This window comes from Myotis davidii, unplaced genomic scaffold (assembly GCF_000327345.1).
Source record: "Myotis davidii unplaced genomic scaffold, ASM32734v1 scaffold208, whole genome shotgun sequence".
Taxonomy (NCBI): domain Eukaryota; kingdom Metazoa; phylum Chordata; class Mammalia; order Chiroptera; family Vespertilionidae; genus Myotis; species Myotis davidii.
In genome coordinates this window covers 1-20353 of record NW_006299706.1, presented here as the reverse complement: position 1 = coordinate 20353, position 20353 = coordinate 1, and the positions used below count along the sequence as shown (strand labels likewise).

Genomic DNA, 20353 nt, shown 5'->3' with positions numbered 1-20353 from the left:
CCCGCAAAAGAAAAAAAAAGTGAGGGCCCATTTGACTTGGAGCTTGTTTTTATCAGCTATATCACTGACCTGCACATATGTGAATATTTCTATCAATTTAGAAGCATAAATACATCTGGATGTGTTTGCCATTTTGTGAGTTTGGTCTTAGCATGTATGATCCCATTAACGAATCAGTCAGGAATTAGTGTGTATCAGTTTTCTGTTGCTACATAACAAAACACTTAGCTTAAAACACCATACGTTAATGATCTCCCCATTGGAGAGGAGTGTCTGTACATCCTAGCTCGGTGTTCTCCTGAGGCACCATTGGGTGTTGACTGGGCTGTGGTCCTTCCTGCAGTTCTTCCAAGCTCACATGGTCATTGGCAGAATGTACAGTGGGGCCTTGACTTATGAGTTTAATTCTGAGTTTAATTCGTTCTGAGACTGAGCTCGTTAACTCAAATTACTCTGTCAACTCAATGCAAAAAATCGGCGGAGAGACAGCTGGTATCTCCAAAAACTCGTTAGTCGGGACACTCATAAGTCAAGACCCCGACACCCCCCCCTCTGTGCATGAATTTTGTGCACCATGCCTCTAGTGTTTACAGTATAATCCTTAGTGATCTCTGTGACACTGGTAATAATAAAACCAAAGTAAAAAGAAATTAAGTGATTTGTCCCAAGTCATACGAAGAAGGTGTTTTTTATTTTTTTAAATATATATATATTTTTATTGAGTTCAGAGAGGAAGGAAGAGGGAGATAGAAACATCAATGATGAGAGAGAATCATCGATGGACTGCCTCCTGCATGCTCCACACTGGGGGTCAAACTTACAACCAGGGCTTGTGCCATGACTGGGAATTTAACCGTGACCTACTGGTTCACAGGTCAGCCTCAACCACTGAGCCATGCCGGTCAGGTGAGAGAAGGGTTTTTGAATAGAAATGTCTGCTAAAAGCTGCATCCCCCAATTTTTAATATGTAATACTCTTGTTAACTTTTAAGGCTAAATATTTTAAATTTCATTTATAACTTTCTTCTTTCTTTGATCCATGATTTATTTAGAAGTGTGTTTGGAGGGTGTTTTTGTTATTGATTTCTACTTTTATGGTATTTTGGTCAGAATTTGTGTTAAGTATATCAGTTCCCTGGTATTTGTTGAAAATTGCTTTGTAGCCTGATATGTGCTCAACTTGTATAACTGATGCACGTGTATTTGGGAAGTATGTGCATTTTCTCTAAGGTACAGCATTCTGTGTAAATCTCTGAAATTAAGTCTACTGATTTCATTCAAATCTTTTATATCATCACTAGTATTTTGTATCTTGGACAGTTCCTGATGGAGGTTAAAATTTCCCATTGTTTGTGGATGTATAAAGCAAAGGTGCCTGTGTCTGGGTAGTGCAGTCTTTGAGCACCTCTTGGTTGAGAACAGGAATAGGGAGAAAAGAGTATTCATTACATTTGGAAGCAACTTATGGCAGCATCCGAGACTGAAATCATGCTACACGTAGCACTGAATGCCTGTCTTCCATTCTTGGATAAGTTCTAGAGGAGGGACAAGCACTACTGTCTCTTCTCCACTTTTGTCCTTTAAGAACCTCATTCTCACTTAGCCAGACCCACTGCCCAGGGAAGGAAAAAGTAAAGGAGGCATTTTTGGTTATGTGTAGAGTTTACTAGTTTAATTCATTCTGAGACCGAGCTCGTTAAGGAGCTCGTTAACTCAAATTACTCTAAAAACTCAATGCAAAAAATCGGCGGAGAGACAGCTGGTATCTCAAAAAACTCGTTAGTCGGGACACTCATAAGTCAAGACCCCACTGTAGTTCCTTGTGGTTTTAAGACTGAAGTCCCTGCCCCCGCCCCCCCCCTTTTTTTTTTTGAGGGAGGGAGATAGATGATAGATGTCTAAAGTCCCACCTTTTTGCTGGCTGTCAGCTGGAGCCCCCCTGCCACAGGCCTCTCATAGGCCTGCTCACAGCATGCCAGCAGGAGTCTCTTTGTCCAGACAGCCGAGATGGAGTCTTAGATAATGTAACATCGTCATGGGAGTGACAACCCATAATCTTTGTCAGATTCTGGTTCTGGAAACAAGTTATAGGTTCCACCCACTCTCGAGGGGATTATATAAGGGTGTGACTTGTTGGGGTCATTTTAGAACACTGCCTACCACGTAGGATAAACTGTATCTGTCCCAACCAACTTCTAAGATCTGAAAAGGGGAGAGAGCAGGGGCTGTGTACAGGGCTGCAGGTAAAGATTACTTTTCTTCCCAGCAAAGCTAAAGATATTTGAGGAAGAGGAGATAGGCTTCCGATTCAGCAGGGCTGTAGGTTGGAATGTTCAAGGAGAAACCTCTGCGACGGAATATGTAAATGTTGGGTCCACATTTTCCAGATTGGCTCCTACTCCAGGTCTCTAGCAGAGTCGTCGTTGAAGGAAAACCTCTGGCCTTGAGGTGTCATGGATGGAACAATAAGAAGGTGTACAATGTGCTTTTCTACCACAATAGCAAGACCTTTCAGTTTTCTTATGAGAATCCTGAAGTCACCATTCCGAAAACCAACCTGAGTCACAATGGCATCTATCACTGCACGGGAAACAAGCACTTCACATCAGCAGGAGTATCGATCACTGTGAAAGGTATGGTACATGAATAATCACAGATCTATAGTTTTAAGGACCAGTGAAACCATCATCAATCATCCCTGTAATTTGCAGGTGAAGAAACCGAGCTCCAGGGAGGTAAACTGCCTTACCTAGAGGCCACAAGACGACCAGTGGCTGGGTGGGGACCAGAACTGAGGTTTCCTGGGTCCTAGGCCATTGCTCTTTCCAGCATACCACGGGGCCGCTTTAATAATCCCAGGAGCTAATGTCAAGGCCAGGGCATAGTGAGGAACCATTTCATCAATTTTATTTTAGTTGTAAGGAATAGAGACTCACTCAAGGTAGGTAGGGAGTTATTAGAAAATCACCCATGGAATCTCATAAAAGCTCCGTAAGAAACAGAGGCCAGGAAGACATTGGGACTCAGTTATACTTTCCATCTCTCTCTCAGGGAAAACGGCCTCTCTGGTTCCACTTCTTTCTGAACCTCTGCTAACGAATCAGCTTCCTGTTCCAGTTACCTGTGGCCTTTGTTGTGACTCTTTAATGGCCTTTCATCTCAGTACTCATAACCACTGTCTGAGAAAAAAAAAAAAAAAGGGCAAGAAATTATTGTCCTCCGTGGTCGGCAAACCGCGGCGCGTGAGCCACATGCGGCTCTTTGGCCCCGTCAGTGTGGCCACGAAGTTTCAATTGCACTGTCCGTGCGCGCCCGCCCGTGGTATTTTGTGGAAGAGCCACACTCAAGGGGCCGCAGTTTGCTAACCACTGTCCTAGATGATCATTTGAGATACGGAACTGGCTAGTGTGTGGGTGTGTCCACAATAAGTAACAGTCAGGGAAGCATGAGTCATGTAGAGTGTTTCCCCCAGTAGGATGTGAGCAAGCTGGTCACTATATCTATGAGGAAACCCCCAAAATGTCTCTCTGCTGGAAGTGGGAAAAATTATGTTTGATGGATGCACTCTCCAGGGACAGGTTCCCAAAGGAGGGGGTGTATCTTCTGCAAAAAGAACCTTGACTCCGAGTCAGGTAACTGTCAACGTTTTCTTTAGAGCTATTTCCAGCCCCCGTGCTGAGAGCATCGCCTCCATCCTCCCTCCTAGAGGGGGATCCAGTCAAGCTGAGCTGTGAAACGAGGGTGCTCCCACCCAGCCCTCCGGTGCAGCTCTACTTCTCCTTCTATGTGGCAAATAAGACCTTGGTGAACAGGACCACGTCTCCTGACTACCAGATACCGACTGCGAACAGAGAAGACGCCGGGTCCTACTGGTGTGAGGCTGCCACAGAAGATGGAAATCTCATCAAGCACAGCCCTGAGTTGGAACTTCAAGTGCTTGGTGAGTGAGAACGATGGGAACTGACAGGCACAAAAGATGCTTCCTTTTCTCCTACGGGACTGAGGTCTGTTTCAGGGGACTCATGGCCCGGACAGGACAAACCTATGAACAGGCCTTTCCACCCTTGAGTCAAAACTTTACTGTTCTCCTTATAGACATCATTGCAACCCCTCCCCTCCCCTCTCTGTTTATTTCCTTCTTTCTTTTCTCTCCTATATTTTCTCTTTCTTTCTCTCTCTGCCTCCTTTTTCTCTCCCTCTCTCTCCCTGACAATCGAATCAGCAATATATAGAGTTCCTCCTATCTACTGTCACAGGTTTTGGAGTACAGTTCTTACTTGAAGGAGCTCACATGGTAGGTTGGCGGCTGGGGATTTTGTGGATTGCACATAAATTCCCAAATGTCTATATCTTTTGAGGTGAAGGGATTGTGAGCTCCAGAAGAAAAACTCCTTGGGGGGAAAATGTTTATCTTCAATCCAAATTCATTTCAAGCATTATATAGAAATAGCAGTTGTCTCTGTCCACTGACAGGGCCCTGGCAGTTCAGGTCTTATGAGGAGCCTGCCCCTTGTCCGAACGCCATGTAGCCCAGCTGGAGCCACCTCCAGCTCCTTCCTGCCCCTGAAATGATCAGTGTCTCCCCGGGGGACAGGCATAGCAGGTCTCAGCCAGCCTTGTCTTCCACATAACTCAGTCAGATCCCTCTGGTTCCTGAATGGCATTTTTTCTTTGTCATTTTCTTTTACAGGCCTCCTCCAGTCACCAACTTCTGTCTGGTTTCATGGTCTGTTCTATCTGTTAATGGGAATAATATTTTTGGTGAACACTGTTTTGTGTGTGCTAATACATAAGAACCTGCAAAGGAACAAAACGTGGATTTTAGAAATTCCTTTGGACTCCGGTTATGGGAAGAAGGTAACTTATTGTTGAGAAGATAGACATTTAGAAGAAGAGCTGAAACAGCGGGAACAAGAACAGCTGCAAGAAAGGGCATTCCAGAAGCTCCAGGAGCAGCAGCAGCAGCAGCTCAGTGGGTGCCCATAAATCAAGGCAATCCCTACCTCTTCCTCTTTGTGTGACCATTGGGGCACAACCTCCAAAAGTTAAAAGACACTAGAACTGTGAGTCCCATGGCACCTAACTCTTAAATAAAGCAAATAAATGAGCTGACTTCAATGATGATAAACTCGGAAATTTTATAATCGGATGATTTGATGTGAGACCTCCTCTAAAGCAATCTTTAAAAACTAGAAGTCAAGTCTAACCCAATTATCCTATTAAGTATTTTGAGCAATATTCCTGGGGACAGGGTGAAAAGGTAAGTCTTTTGCACATGTACAAGAGATTAAGCCAGAAAGAGACAAAATGAGAGAGAGAGAGAGGATATGAGGGATACAAGCAGGAATAGTAGACCAAAAAGGAAACATAACTTGCAAATGACTTCTGAGAGACTGTGGAAATGAGAACTCACATCTCTGTGGGGCTCAGGATGGCTACTTGTTACCTTTTCTTCTTTAGCGCACCAGCGGGGAAGGTGTCCATACATCTTACAGGGATATGAGGGAGTAACTCATGAGAAATGGGCGCATTGTTTTTGCCTTTTCATTTGAGGCTTTCTCATAACCTCCATGTCCAGAGATAACCAGGGTTCTTGCTTGTCTGTCCTCATTCCCTGCGCTATGGAAAAGCAGAATGTAGCGGCTGCTTTTCCTAATAAATTAAATGCAGAGCTCCAAGCTTGGCACTGCAAGGAGAAGCTTCAAGTAGGGAGGGCCAGTGACATCATCAAGTCCCAATTCTTACCCCCCAGATTTACTTTATCTTCCTGATTTTCTGGATGAGTATGAACTAGCTTCAAGATACACTGCTCTGACCATGGCCAGTGTGGCTCAGTTGGTCGGAGTGTCATCCTGGGCACCGGACGGTTGCTAGTTTGATTCTCTGTCAGAGCCCACACCTAGCTTGTGGGTTCAATCTCCGGGCGCGAGGCAACCGATCTCACACTGATGTTTCTCTCAAGCCTCTGCCCTCTCCCTTCCTCTCTCTAAAATTAAGATATGCTGCTCTCTCACTTGGGCTCTAGTTTTGGATATAAGATGTTTCCCTGCTACTCCACAGCACAGCTGAGATAAAACTGAAATATGTGAATATGACTTAACTAAAGCTCAGAAACACACACACACACAAAAGGGTATAAACAAACCTAGCAACATAATTCTAAATTATTTGGTTGAAAAAAATGTAGCCTATCAGCCAAACAAGGACACATTCCTGCCTCGCCTCTGGTCTGGCTCCACGGGACAAGGCTCACCTCCAACACCCACCACCTGGCAGCACCTTCGAGCAGCTTGGGACGGGAAGTGGATGGAAGAACAGCTGGGTCCCCTGCTTCCCTCGCCTGTGGACAACGAGAATGTCCTCTCCCCTTCACTTTCAGAAAAAATGTGCGAGAATTATCATCTCCATAGAAGCCCAACGACTCCGACATTTTTATTAAAGGATATGGCCATATATGATAGCTGAGGTTTCATTGATTGCACGGAAGCTTTTGTCTTGTGGACCAGAGAAACAGAAATGAGAATCGCAGGAAAGAGGCCTGCAGACACCGCAGGGACTGTGTGCAGAAGACCAGCCCGAGGAACTGCGAAGTGGCGCCGGAAGTGACAGTCACACGGAGGCAGCGCGCGGCACCCTCACGGGGAGGAGAATTCCAGGGAGAGGGCCCTAGACCTGCTGCTGCCGCAGCTTCTAGGGCGTTGGCGGGGCATCAGCAGGGCAGGCAGAGGAAAGCAAAAAAGTGCGTGTCCGAGGCCCCCGGTACGGAAAAGAGCACCCCCCGGTGAGCGGGCCCCACTTCTCGCCGGGGGCGCCGGTGTGAGACGCTGGCTCCGCAGCGGGAGGAAGGAAGCATCGCGGGAAGCCAAAGGCAACGGCTGCAGCCTCGGGGCCGCGGAGCTGAAACCCCCTCCCTAGGCCAGGGCCGGAGGTGGGTGGGAAGGGTGGAGGCGACTGGGGGATAGAAAGTGGGTAGGGCCGGCCCGCTCTGCCTCCTCACCGACCCGGCGGCAGCGCCACCCCGCGGCCGCCTGTAGAGGCTGCAGCCTCGGCCGCCGCCCCGCGCGCGGGGGCTGCTGGGAGGCAGGGAGCGCGCGGGCTGAGCGCTCCGCCCGCCCGGACTCCGCGGAACCCCGGCCTGGTGATCGCAGGAAGGGGAGGGCGCGGGCCCTCGGACGGGCCCGGGGAGTGACCCGACAAAGAGGCGGCAGGGAGAGAGCGAGATGGCGGTTAAGTACCGACCGCCTTCCTGCTGTTTTTCCGCCCTCGGAGCCGGGAAGGGACTCGGCTGCCGGAAGCAGCAGGCCCCCGTGCAGGGAGCCTCCAGGCTCTGCAAGGTCTGCTCCGAAATGCATCGGGGAACCCCGGGCCTGCACCCTCAGGGGCCCAAGGCCCATTTTATCCCGACGACAAGAGGTCCCAGGACTGAGGACAGGACCCTGGAGGGGACTGACTGGCGCAACCAGGAGGGAGGAGGAGGGTGGGTTTGGGTTTGGGGGAAGGAGGTGAGTTCTTTCTGAGCTGTCAGATTTAGCAGGGCTTGCCAGGGCTTACCAGGGTCTGTTGGACCTACCACGGCTTCATTGGAGAGGCTCTTGGGTCCCCTCCCCAGGGCGCCCAGTCCTAAGTACCACACCCCAGAGTAGACCGTTATGGAGAACAGGCAACTGGTTATGAGGAGGGCGGGTCAGGGGAGGGTAAGGGGTGGGAAGAGGATTTGTTTCCCATGTTCCAGACCCTCTAGGGAGAGCCCTAAAACTCATTCTATGACCACCGGTGCTTCTACAAGAGCCCATTGGGTTCTTAGCCCCAGGAGGAATCCCCAAAGTGGGATTCCTAAGAGAAGACCCTAAGAGAACTGTATATTAAGCTTTGGCAAGATGTTAAAAAAAAAAAATGCTGGAAGTTGAAAATCTGGGCTGTCTTTTAGGTACAGACTTTGCTAATGCACATTAGCAGTAAAATGGTAGCCAATAAAGTGTTTGCTGCGCTTCCTGTATTCCTCACTCCTTGCTTTGTTTTTAAATATGGGGTCAAAACCCCCAAAGGGTAAGTAAGCAGCTCATCTTCATGCCTTCCCCTTCATCTCCATATCACACTAAGCACTTACTACCCTTTAACCCTTAGAGAGGATAGGAAATAAATTGTGGAGAGGGAGCATAGGCTAACGGGAGAGATTCCCAAACATGTTACGTGAGTTAATGGAGGTATAAAGTCTCTAAGAACCACTAGAAAGAATTGGCTTACACATTCTGGAGAAATACATTTCCCCAATGTCTTCTCCGATAAGATAATTTAGTTTTGAGGAAGCACTGACATGATCCCCAGGGAAACAGCAATCATCTGGAGTCTGGCTGTGACTTTGAGGCCCACTTCTTCGGGAAGGGCAGAATAAAGCCTTGAAAAGAAGAAATAGGCATTTACAACAGGTTTGCATATTGTGACCTATGACATCTTTTATCATCTTGACCAGTTTATATAATATAAATATTGTCTCTCCCCTTAAGGTCTGGTGCTTTTTTAAAAAAGTATTATTTAATCCTCACGTGGGGACATGCTGAAAGAGAGAGAGAGAAGGAAACATCAAAGTGAGAGAGAAACATTGATTGGTTGCCTTTCGTAGGCGCCCCAACTGGGGATCAAGCCTGCAACCAGGTATGGGCCCTGACCAGGAATCGCTGGTTCAATTGGTGCATTGGAGGACACTCCAGCCAATGAGCCACTCGGCCAGGATTAAGGGGAGATATTTGCCTATCTTTTCAGTTTCTCCTATAGCTATATTTTATTCAGACAGTCTGTTTTCCTTAAGGCAAATTTGATCATTTGTATTTTAAGTATTTTGTTTATATTTGCAAATATATCAAAATATACAGTTTCAGTATTTTCTATATCTAATGCTGCTGTAATGTTTCTCTTTCAGTACTCAATTAACCGAAGGATTAACCCTTTAATTTTCTTTTTAAAGAACCAGATTTTGGTTTAATTGCTTAATTCTATTTTAGGAGCATGGGAAAGTATGATCTATTTTATTGATTTCTGCTTCTTTCTTAATTCATTTCTCCTACTTTCCTCAGGTTTTGTTGTTCCTTTATCAGCTTTTAAATTAAAAGCTTAATTCATTACTTTTAATAGTTCTATTTTCTCATAATTATATTTTAAAGCTATGATTTTCCTCTGATCTCTTCATATAGGTTTTAATATATAGTGCTTTAATTCTAAAAAGTATTTAATTTTATTTTGATATCTTCTTTAACTCATGTTTCTCCCAGATAGTATAGGTCAAGGAGAACATTTTCAATTATTTCATTACATTATGATTAGTAAATATGTCTTGCATGGTTTCAGCTTTTTCAACACTTGTTGTCATTTTTCATTTCCCACATGGTCAGTTTCCACCAGTATTCCCTGTGAATTTCAAAATAATGTATTTTTTTTTCTATTTTAAATATGGTTATGATTAATCTTGCTAATTACATTCTTCAAATCCTCTATATCCTCAACAATTTTAGTTGACTTGACCTAATAATCCCTGAGAAAGGTGTATCTATGTTAACAATCACCATTATGATTAAAAGTCTTTGTATGTACAATTCATGTGAGTATATGCATGTAGATGTCTAAGTTAAGTGCAAACAATTTATGATTACTCCTTACTGAATTGCTGCTTTGGGGAATTTGAATATCCTTCTTCTAGTGCTTTTTATACATATACATATATATTTTTATGTATACTAAAACCTATGCTTTTCTAAGAACTTCTAGAGTAATATATGTATATTCTCTTTCTGAATATAATATAATGTAAATTTTACTAGTTTATTTCTCTTCATCCTCTCTGGGCAGAATTACTGGCTGGGCCGAATCTTTTCTTATTCTTGCTGGAGTATAACTCCAGAAATCCTTCCATAAGGGTTTTAAGTGCTACCTACACTTAGATGATAGTTTTATTAGATATAGAAATTTAGTCTCAAAATTATTTCCCCTAGACTTTATAATATAATGTAAATTTTACTAGTTTATTTCTCTTCATCCTCTCTGGGCAGAATTACTGGCTGGGCCGAATCTTTTCTTATTCTTGCTGGAGTATAACTCCAGAAATCCTTCCATAAGGGTTTTAAGTGCTACCTACACTTAGATGATAGTTTTATTAGATATAGAAATTTAGTTTCAAAATTATTTCCCCTAGATTTTAAAAAAACATTGTTTCATTATCTGCTTATATACAGTGTCCCCAAATGAGAAATCTGATATAAATTTGATTCCTATTTCTAAGAATTTTCTCTGGGTGTTTTCTCCTTAACTCTTGTGTTCTGAAAATTATCATTATATCTGTGGTGAAAGTTGTTTGAATCCATCCTTATAGGCTCAGCATTTAATGGGACCTTGCAGTCTGAGGATACTGGTATATTGTCGTACTTGAACCTACCACCCTCAGATCAATTTGGTTTGGGCTATCAGTCAACAAACTTTCACTGAGAAGCTTGTTTATCTCTTCTCCCCCTCCCCCCTTTTAAGAGAGAGGAAAGTAGAGGGAGAGAGAGAAGAGATAAACATCAAGGTGAAAGCAAAACATGGATCTGCTGCCTCCTGCAGGAGCCCCAACCAGGCATGGAACCCGAAACCTGAAACAGGCAACCTTTTAGTGCATGGGACAATGCCCAACAGGCACTCGGATAGCCTTTGTGGAAGATCCCAAGTACAAAAGACAAAACAAAAGCACCTCAAAAAACCCACACCACAAACAATAGAAAATTTAAAAACAATGAAAAAGAAGGTAAGGAAGAAGGCTGCACAGTTCACAAAGCTGCACGATTATGAAATCATTGTGCAAGGAACAAAACCTTAAGAGAAAAGGAGAAAGACTTCCTTGTGAAGTAGAATGGATGGGAAGGCTTATTAGAGTAAGAGGTATGTTTTTAATCCGCACCCAAGGATATGCTTTCCAAGAGAAACATCGATGGGTTGCCTACAATATGCATCCCGACCAGAGGATCAAACCCTCAACCTTTTGGTGTGCGGGGCGACACGCCAACCAACGGAGCCACCTGGTCACGGCCAGAGTGAGATTTCAGTAAGGTTTCAAAGATTTCAGCAGGTTGGCAGGGCTTGAATAGTCTAGAAAACAACTGAGAATACGATAACAGAAGAATGATATAACAGAAGCACAAAGGAAGAGAAATTTAGGATGTTATCAAGTATAACACTGGTGAAAATGAATAATTGAAGAAGTTTAAGTTTTGGCCAGATGGCCTTTATAGTTTCAGGACTCAGGATAAGGAATTGGGGTTTAATCCTAATGGATAATTAATGATAGCTTTTGATTAGGTGAGCAAATTGACAATACTGTAACATTTCAGAAGACCTTGAGAAACCATTTCCCTATTCCTCAAGGAGAAGGGAGCAGAGCCCTGGACTTCAGGGTCCTAGCTGAGGAGACCAGATAGATTATTTGATAGCTTCACTGGGTAGAGGACAAACCAATAAAGCATGTGGCTTTATTCGGTAAGATGGGTTAAAGACGATTAGAAGCTAATTTCCTCACTTATTGAGTAAAATTTCCTACCATGAAATGTGCTGTATATGACTTCTTTCACTGGAGATTTTAGATTCTCAGTGTAGTCATCTTGCCCTTGCTTCTTGTGGTCTGGTACTGGCCGGGGAAAGATGACTCACTGAGAATGTGATTTATCAGTGAAAAATATAATATTATGGCCCAATTTATACAAGTTTTAACTAGATATAAGTTTGAACTCCTCTAATGATAGAATTCATTTAAAGCAGAAAGTTATGTAAACTCCCCCAAATTGATCAAGAATGGCTTAATTTCAAAAGCCTGATTCAAGTGAATTGGAAACAGATTTTCCTTTTGCCTCAAAGATATATTTTATTTGGTAAAACATCCACCAGCCTTTGTCATGATTAGTCTTGAATTATTGTTATGCAGGTTTTGAACAGAGAGGTCCTTAAATACTCACCTCACATGTTAAAACTCGACTTTTGTATTCATTCCCCCAAAGGCTATTAAGAATAAATCCTAGCTGGTTTGGCTCAGTGGATAGAAAGCCTGCGGACTGAAGGGTCCTGGGTTCAATTCCGGTCAAGGGCACATTTGGGCTCAATCCTAGCGTGGTTTGTGCAGGAGGCAGCCAATCAATGGTCCTTTCATCATTGATGTTCTCTCCCCCTTTCCCTTCCTTTCTGAAATAAAATAATGTTAAACACACACACACACAAAAACACAGAACACCTGAGAGCACTAAAAACCACCTCCCCAGGAAATTTAGGAACGTCACCTGGAAAGATCTCACCAAAGTGGTTCTTAGAAACCAGGAAAGTTTGTTGCAGAAAAGACAATTTTCCTGTGGAGGTGTCCAAGTCTGTTTACTGCTCAGCTTCCACTAAGAGCAATATTGGTTGGGTAGTGAGGAAAGGTTTGACGGAAATAAGGATTAAATAAATGCCCTGAAGGTTGTTTGGTCTGTGGTTTCTCTCACTACGCAGAAGAGGCGACATTTTGGGCCAGGTGATTATTGGTTATGAGGCTGCTCCCTGGTAACTAGATGCTAGCACCCACTAGATCAGTGGTTCTCCACCTTGGCTGCACATTAGAATCACCTGGGAATCTTTTTAAAATCCTCATTTCTGGGCCTCATCCTCCGGAAATTGTGTCTTTGTTACTAATGTTGTGGCCTCACCCCATAACAAAGAAATTTCTGGAGGATGAGGCCCACAAATGAGGATTCTAAAAAGATTCCCAGGTGACTCTAATGTGCAGCCAAGGTGGAGAACCACCTCACTAGATGCTAACAGTATCCCCCTCTCAAGTGCTGGCAAGCAATCTCTGGCTAATTGCCCAATGTCCCATGGAATGGGGGACAAAATGGCTGGTTGATGTTGGGGTCCAGCCCCAGCAGGTCCAGGGGTTACTCATAGGTGTGGATAGAGTCGGCGAAGAATGAATGACATGGAGGCAGTTCAGTTGATCAGCATAGTTGGTTCTCCAGCCAGGTTCTGTGTTTTATTGTCTTATTACATCTGTATTTATACCAGCTGGTTTTAATCCTGTCAACTTCTATTCCAAAGGTTAGGGCGTTTCTTATCTCCATTCCAGGGAGTGAAGATTATGTAGCTTAATCGTGATTGTTCGTAAAGTGATTAACTACCCGCCTGGCACTTAGTTAAGGGGTCTTATTCCCTCCCTAACTCCAGGGAAAAATCCTCACCTGGGGAAACAACCTTTCTCGAAGAGGTGACCTTGGTTAAAACACACAGCGCCAAGAAAGGGAGCAAACATATTAAGAACAGTATGCCATATAATACGCCAGGTCCCTTGGAACATACGCTGTGCAGATGTCTCTTTCCTGCAGCGACTATGTCAAGCAGCAAGGATGGACCGGCTTCTGGCAGGTTGAGTTACAGGACAGGAAAGTGGGAGATAGCCAAGTGCAGACTTACTTTGTAGGCCAATAAACTAGAGAATATGGTTTTATTGGATAAAACGAGCTAAAGACAACTAGTAGCTAGAATAAAAACCCGTGGAGTAAATCTTTCTGCCCATAAAGGCTCGAGAGAGTAAGACCCAGCAAGCTTATGTCAAAACACACTTAGGGGAAAAGGAAAAAAACCTACTCCGTGCCTTGTGTACTTAAGCACCCATCGAGAACCATGGAAATAGGGTCGGTAAAAGGTAAACCTGTTACCACGCAGGGTCCCGCCAGTTACAGGAGAGCCTCAGAAGGTTCGTGGTAACCTACGGCCCCAACCTAGCCCTAGGCCCCAATACACACGTGACCGTAGGACCTCCCCGCTCCAGGCAACCAGAAGCTTACCAGCCTCGCAACAAGTGCTTACAGCTGCTTCTCCAACAACTGAAGTGGCTCTGAAAAGAGCCTTTGGGGTAAAGTGGTTGTTCTATCGCGTCTCCTGTGCGTTCTTACTTGGAGCTGGTGTACTTGGTGACGGCCTTGGTGCCTTCAGACACCGCGTGCTTGGCCAGCTCGCCGGGCAGCAGCAGGCGCACAGCCGTCTGGATCTCCCGGGACGTGATGGTGGAGCGCTTGTTGTAATGCGCCAGGCGCGACGCCTCGCCCGCGATGCGCTCGAAGATGTCGTTGACGAAGGAGTTCATGATGCCCATGGCCTTGGACGAGATGCCGGTGTCCGGATGAACTTGCTTCAGCACCTTGTACACGTACACGGAGTAGCTCTCCTTGCGGCTGCGCTTGCGCTTCTTGCCATCCTTCTTCTGCACTTTGGTCACAGCCTTCTTGGAGCCCTTCTTGGGAGCAGGAGCAGACTTCGCTGGGTCCGGCATCTTCGGAAGGAGAAACCTCTCACGAATTGAACCAACCGCGATTACCAGCGACTTGGTTGGGAGCTACTTATAGGGCCGATATGCAAATGAGACTCGAACAGTATTGCGTTTTCATTGGTTAATTTCCAACAGTGACGTCATAGAGGCAGAGCCCTTGTGAATAAGACGCTGCTCACGCTCCCTCAGTGGTCATTAGAACTAAAGCCTTGCGAGCCAATCAAAATGTCCTACTTCACCTAACCAGGAAATTGTATCGAGCGCTAGTTTCCAGTTTGGGATCTGTTTTGCTGTTGCTTTTCCCTTTTCTTGTAGTCGTGTGTGGAAGAGATTTGCAGCGCCAGCTAAATACAAGTTAAACTTTCTCTTATTTTTCCATCGTTTCGTCCTGTGCTTTGTGGAAATCGGTTTTGATTTTTGGAACAATACCTTAGCTCACATTGGAACTGCCCTCCCCCCCGCCCCCGTATTCCCCAGACATTCCCATTCCGGTTTACGCCACCTGTGTTATGCAGTGAAAATACTGAATTAGAAATGGGATTTATGTAGTTTTCAAATACAAAGCAAGGAAAAGAGTTCCTAATTTTTTAAAGAAAACTTGCCTCTACTCCCGCCAGTCCTCGGGATCTTTCACATCTCAGGACTCCGCACAATGTCTCTTAACCCCCCACTCTTTTTTTTTTGACGCGACAAAAGCGTGCATTTAATTCGATGCTTTGCAGATACATGACTACAGCTGTGTGCATGGCTTGTCTTTGGGATGGTCCCAGCTGTTTATTGTTAAAGAAGAAATTAAAATAGAGCCCACAAAATGCAATTAAGGAAAAACAACAACCGTGAGACACAGGGGCCCGACATGCTCTGATGAGGAAGCAGGCAGGCCCCACCTTCCTTTTTTAAAATGAGTTAAAATCCTGGCGAACTACCTGGGAATTGAGCATTTTGCCTAACGTCCGGCACGACTCCAGGAACCAGAACGAGTTGAAAGCTAGCATTGGGAATTACTTATGACCTTCAACAGTCGCCGCCAATTTGTGTTCAGATTTGTAAAACCACCTGTGAATATATTGTGAACGGCTGGTAGCCGATTCTACCCCTTTTCAAGCTTGTAACAAGAATGGTGTTGCAGGCTTGAAGTCAACCAGCAATCTCGCCTCTGCGGTTCCGTCTAGTCCCGGTCAGCAGGCCAAAGGACATTAACTGACAAAGACTAATACACCCTCCGCCCACAACACCGGTGTACGATGCGAGATGGCTCAGTGGGAAGGTGATACGGTGCCTTTCTAAAGGTGGGCGGCTCTGAAAAGAGCCTTTGAGCCGTCTCCTTAAAGCCCGCTCCCCACGGATGCGGCGGGCCAGCTGGATGTCCTTGGGCAAAATGCTCGACCCCCAGGTAGTTCACCAGGATTTTAACTCAGAGAAACCTTTCCTCTTCACCGAAATTTAACTCCTCGGGGGAGCCCAGACGACTAGAAAACGACGAAAACAGCTGTGGAATCCGGAAGCCTGGCTTTGGAATCTGAATTCTCTCGGGACTGTGGCAGGTGGTGTCCGTTGGAGGGCGGCGTGGGGCGTGGAGAAGGGGGTGGGGCACGTAGGAAAGAGACACGGGAGGGGCGGGGACAACCTCGGCTGCTTCCCGCCCACGCGCTTGAGGTTTTCAATCTGGTCCGATGGTCTTGTATATTAAGGCCTGAGCTCGGCGCACCCGGACCAAGGTTTGTGTTTTCAGACCCCGGTAACGATGTCTGGGAGAGGCAAGGGCGGCAAAGGCTTAGGCAAGGGTGGCGCCAAGCGTCACCGCAAAGTCCTGAGAGACAACATCCAGGGCATCACCAAGCCCGCCATCCGCCGTCTCGCTCGGCGTGGGGGTGTCAAGCGGATCTCGGGCCTCATCTACGAGGAGACGCGAGGGGTGCTGAAGGTGTTTCTGGAGAACGTGATCCGGGACGCCGTCACCTACACGGAGCACGCCAAGCGCAAGACGGTCACCGCCATGGACGTGGTGTACGCCCTGAAGCGGCAGGGCCGCACCCTGTATGGCTTCGGAGGTTAGACCTCTGCTGCGGCCCCACGTGCATCAATCCTAAAGGCCCTTTTTAGGGCCACCCATAGAGTCCTAGGAAGAGCTGAACACTCGTTCGGGCAGTTTGGATAACTGCCTTTGCTATTTGGGGTTAAGGGTGTGTGTATGTCGGGGGGGTAGGGGGGAATGGGAGTACTGCCTGAAGCACTATCCGCATTTTACTAAGACCTTAAAATTTCGTTCTTCCTTTTTCTCAATTTCAAACATTGTTCTCCAGGTTAAATCACTTGTTTACTTTGCGTGTTATTTAGTCACTGGGTCCAGCTGTGGGAAGCGGCAAGGTAAAGTTGCCCCACGTTCTCGCTACAATTGATCAAAGTGGGAAGGTAGCCATACACTTAACAGAATTTGCACGGCAGTTCCCTCCCCCTGGTGATTTTTGAGCCGCTTTAATTGGTGCTTCACTTGCCACCTCTGCAATGAAGAGAGTGAATCCCGGTGGCTTTAGGGACCTGAACACAGGCTGGTGTTTTGTGATGCTACACTGCTCTCTTGAAAAGGTGCAAGAGCAAGAGTTCTCGCAAAGTTAAATCCAGTCATCAATCATCCAAATACAGGGTGGGGTGAAGGTAGGGCTTAGTTGTTCGTATAGAAATCAATCCAGTAAGAAAAAATACAAGAATAAACTTGTGTGCTAAACTGTAAACCTACTTTTACCGTACCCTGTATGTTACTAGTGCGGTTGTGAAATAATTGGCAGTTGTCTAACCAGCGTATGAAAATGTTCTTGGTTTTCTGTTTTGTTTTGTTTTTTCAATAAAGAGGCCTCTCGTGGGGATTTGCTGTACCTTGCATGTTTTAGCTTTTCATTTTTTTGGTACTACATTCAAGAAAACTTGTCAGGGACCTAGGAGATACTGTTTTTCACTGACAATATTGTAAAGATACAGATGCAGAGACATTATGCTGTAAAAGCAAACTAATAACCTTAATGTCTTGAAAGCAAGTCTTCAAGTAACAATTCAGGCATGTGACTCCTGTAGCTTAGAATGAGAGGCCTGTGGGCACATACCCACCATCAATAAAGAAAGCACAATTGAATCACTGAGAAGGCAAAAGCTATTTATTCTATGTTAGCACAGTAAAGAATACAGCGTCATTCTCTGTACTACTGCTTCTAAATTTTCTTGATTTGAATTGAAATGTACGCCCATACCTCTAATTCTTAAGCCTAAGTTTTGCAGTTATTGCATTTTCAACTAAAGGCTTTCTCTGTATTCTATGCTCATAAGTTTACAGCTAAACTTAGCATATATATAGTGAAGAGGAAAAAAACTCAGTTCTCAAAAGAAAAGCCAGCTATTGCTTTATTGGTCTCTACACTTGACTTGTCAAACACTTTGAAGGGGAACTAGGTTTAAAACATGGGGCTTGGCAATGGAGATGTCAGCAAGTCTACTGGCCCTTAGGAGCTAATTAGAATGGGAAAGAAAAAGAATACATAAAATACATACATACCTACATGCATATATACTTCTATGTATGGTTAAATACCACATGGCAGCATATTCAGTATTGCTAGAGCCATCTCTCTCTGACACCAGAGAGGTGTTATCAGTCTCCCCCCCAATCCCTCAGTCAGATAGGGCTTTCCCCAACCTCAATCCTTGTCTTCTCATATAAATGACTTCTCTTTTATACGAGAGAACTTGACTGAATTGTGATTAAGCCAGTTTATTAAATCAAGAAACATTACTAAAGAAGCAAATCTATACATCTGGCTTATGAAGCACCTCCAGGCTCTCAGCTAATCTGAAGAGCAAGGTGGGTGGGAGTCCAAGGGGTTCTATATCCTCCTGTCTGTAGGTCTCAAAATTCCTCTGCTGGTATAGATTAAATTCTCAAGGTCTCGTTCTACTTTCTGTGGCCTTCCCAGAATTCATGAGAAGCACCTGGCAATTTTACGTTGCCAAACCTTGAGACTGTTGGCTTTATTGATTAGGGAGCAAAACTGTCCTTTTTTCCTTTCTCCTTTCCCCTCCCTTTCTGCATTCTTTCCTTAGGGAAGCTTTTAACCATTTGCTCTCAAATGTCCTTGGCCTGGGAAGATAATGGTCATTCTATTTCAAAGGTTAGGGTGTTTGTTAATCTAGTTCTGTTGAGTTTAATCCTATCAATTCTATTCCAAAGGTTAGGGCATTTGTTAACCTGTTGAGTTTAATCCTGTCTAGGTTAATCTCTGTGTTCCATTATAAGGACTATTCCAAGGTCACTGCTCTACTGATAAGCTACAAGGAAGTGACTGAAGGAGATTATCCTACCCAGTAAAGGTTATGTCCTCCCAGCCTCGCTGCTTGCCTTTTCTGGGACTGCCCTGTATTGGTGGGTCTCCAGGGGTATAGGCTTTGGTGCTTTCCCTGGTGGGCAGACCCCTGGGGATGTGGGCCCAACAAGTCTCAAATTTATTGCCAACAGTCTTAGTCCAAGTTCTTCATAAGTAGTACATGGTATTTCTGTAACACTAGGGGGTTTTACTGATTGATTTTCTTCCTTAGTCCTGTTAATCCCTAACTCCAGGGAAAAATCCCCACCTGGGGAAACAACCTTTCTCAGGGAGGTGGTTCTAGTTATAGAGCACAAAGTGCTAAAAAAGAGGGAGCAAACATATTAAGAACAGTATGCCATACGCCAGGTACCTTGCAACATATGCTGTGCAGATGTTTCTTCCCTGCAGCGACTGTGTCAAGCAACAAGGATGGACCGGCCCCCGGCAGAGAACCATTGGCTTAGGGAGTAAAACTGCCCCTTTTTTCCTCTTTCCCCTTCTCCCTCTATTCCTGCATTCTCTTGTTAGGGAGGCTTTTAATCATTTGCTCTCAAGTGTCTTTGGCTGGGGAAGATAATGGCTTGTTATTTACAAACTGGCTGCAAATTTCCCATACTCTTTAGCCTTAACTTTCCTGTCTCAATTTCCCTATTCCTATTGTCCTGGAATCTTGTAACAGTATGATAAAAAATGTAGACAACAATAAAAATAAAATAGAGTGAAGAAATGTAGACAATAATTACAATAGGAATCTTAATGACACAAGCAACTGCCTGCTGGGAATGTGGGAAGGAGAACTTGGCTGTTGAGGTGGGGCTTGTGTCAGCCTTTGAATAAGACATCTGAATATAGACAATGTCTGACATCCTATTGATACACAGTGAAGGGGTGGGGGAGGAGGACCGGGGGAAGTCAGCAGCAAGAATGACGTTTGTGAAGCTGTCCAGGTGAGAAATCAATCAGAGCATTCAGTGTTCCAGATATTTCATTTAAATTACAATCTCAGTTGCAGGTGATAGCATTTCTATTGCAAATATCACCATTGTCTGATGTGTGTTTTTAACATTAAAAGCAAGGTAGATTTAAAATATCTGATCCTCGCTGACTCTGGAGAACATTAAAGATTGAAATTGAAATCAAATAGAAGGGGGGGTGGGGGACGACGACGTGCCCACCAACTAAACTAGTGGTTCTAAGTGTGAGCTTCAATCTAGGAGAACGTTTAAAAAGTATACTCCCGCCGAAACCGGTTTGGCTCAGTGGATAGAGCGTCGGCCTGCGGACTGAGGGGTCCCAAGTTCGATTCGGTCAAGGGCATGTACCTGGGTTGCGGGCACATCCCCAGTGGGAGATGTGCAGGAGGCGGCTGATCGATGTTTCTCTCCCATCGATGTTTCTAGCTCTCTATCTCTCTCCCTTCCTCTCTGTAAAAAATCAATAAAATATATTTTTTTTTAAAAAAAGTATACTCCCCAGTGCAGAGCCAGAAGGAGGGGTAGTGCTAGGCACTTATTTCATTTTTCAAAGAGCAAGAGATATCAAGAAGAAACACCAAAAATTGGCAGGAGGACCAGAAAAGGGCCCCTCCAAATTTAGGTTCCTCCTGAAGTCGCTGCTTGGCCTGCAGATGGCTACGTTCTCCCTGTCCCCCCACAGTTGCCCCGCTGTGTTGTCTGTGCCCAGATCCCCCCCC

At 45.0% G+C, this 20353-nt stretch overlaps 3 protein-coding genes and 1 long non-coding RNA gene across 4 annotated transcripts in view; 2 read left to right on the top strand and 2 right to left on the bottom strand.

The window, feature by feature from the left end:
- The window catches only part of LOC102764315 (high affinity immunoglobulin gamma Fc receptor I-like), a 10372-nt gene extending 5260 nt beyond the window's left edge, over positions 1–5112 (top strand). The window contains exons 4-6 of the mRNA XM_006775592.2: positions 2388–2633; positions 3656–3940; positions 4691–5112. Of these exons, the coding sequence (XP_006775655.2) occupies positions 2388–2633; positions 3656–3940; positions 4691–4872 (713 nt within the window). The 3' untranslated portion in view covers positions 4873–5112. The remainder of the gene's footprint in view (positions 1–2387; positions 2634–3655; positions 3941–4690) is intronic.
- Positions 4397–7233, bottom strand: LOC107184975. The gene is made up of 2 exons (XR_001515888.1): positions 6797–7233; positions 4397–4737 (listed from the first exon to the last, which is right to left on the bottom strand). It is a non-coding gene; the product is annotated as an uncharacterized LOC107184975 (long non-coding RNA).
- Positions 7234–7706: 473 nt separating this feature from the next.
- On the bottom strand, positions 7707–14366 carry LOC102764034 (histone H2B type 2-F-like). The gene is made up of 2 exons (XM_006775591.2): positions 13935–14366; positions 7707–8395 (listed from the first exon to the last, which is right to left on the bottom strand). The coding sequence occupies exons 1-2, from the start codon at positions 14309–14311 to the stop codon at positions 8293–8295; spliced, it is 480 nt and encodes a 159-aa protein (XP_006775654.2). The 5' UTR covers positions 14312–14366; the 3' UTR covers positions 7707–8292.
- Positions 14367–16001: 1635 nt separating this feature from the next.
- On the top strand, positions 16002–17181 carry LOC102763750 (histone H4). Its single transcript, XM_015571791.1, has one exon. It carries the CDS (start codon positions 16053–16055, stop codon positions 16362–16364), a length of 312 nt encoding a protein of 103 aa, XP_015427277.1. The 5' UTR covers positions 16002–16052; the 3' UTR covers positions 16365–17181.
- Positions 17182–20353: the final 3172 nt, after the last annotated feature.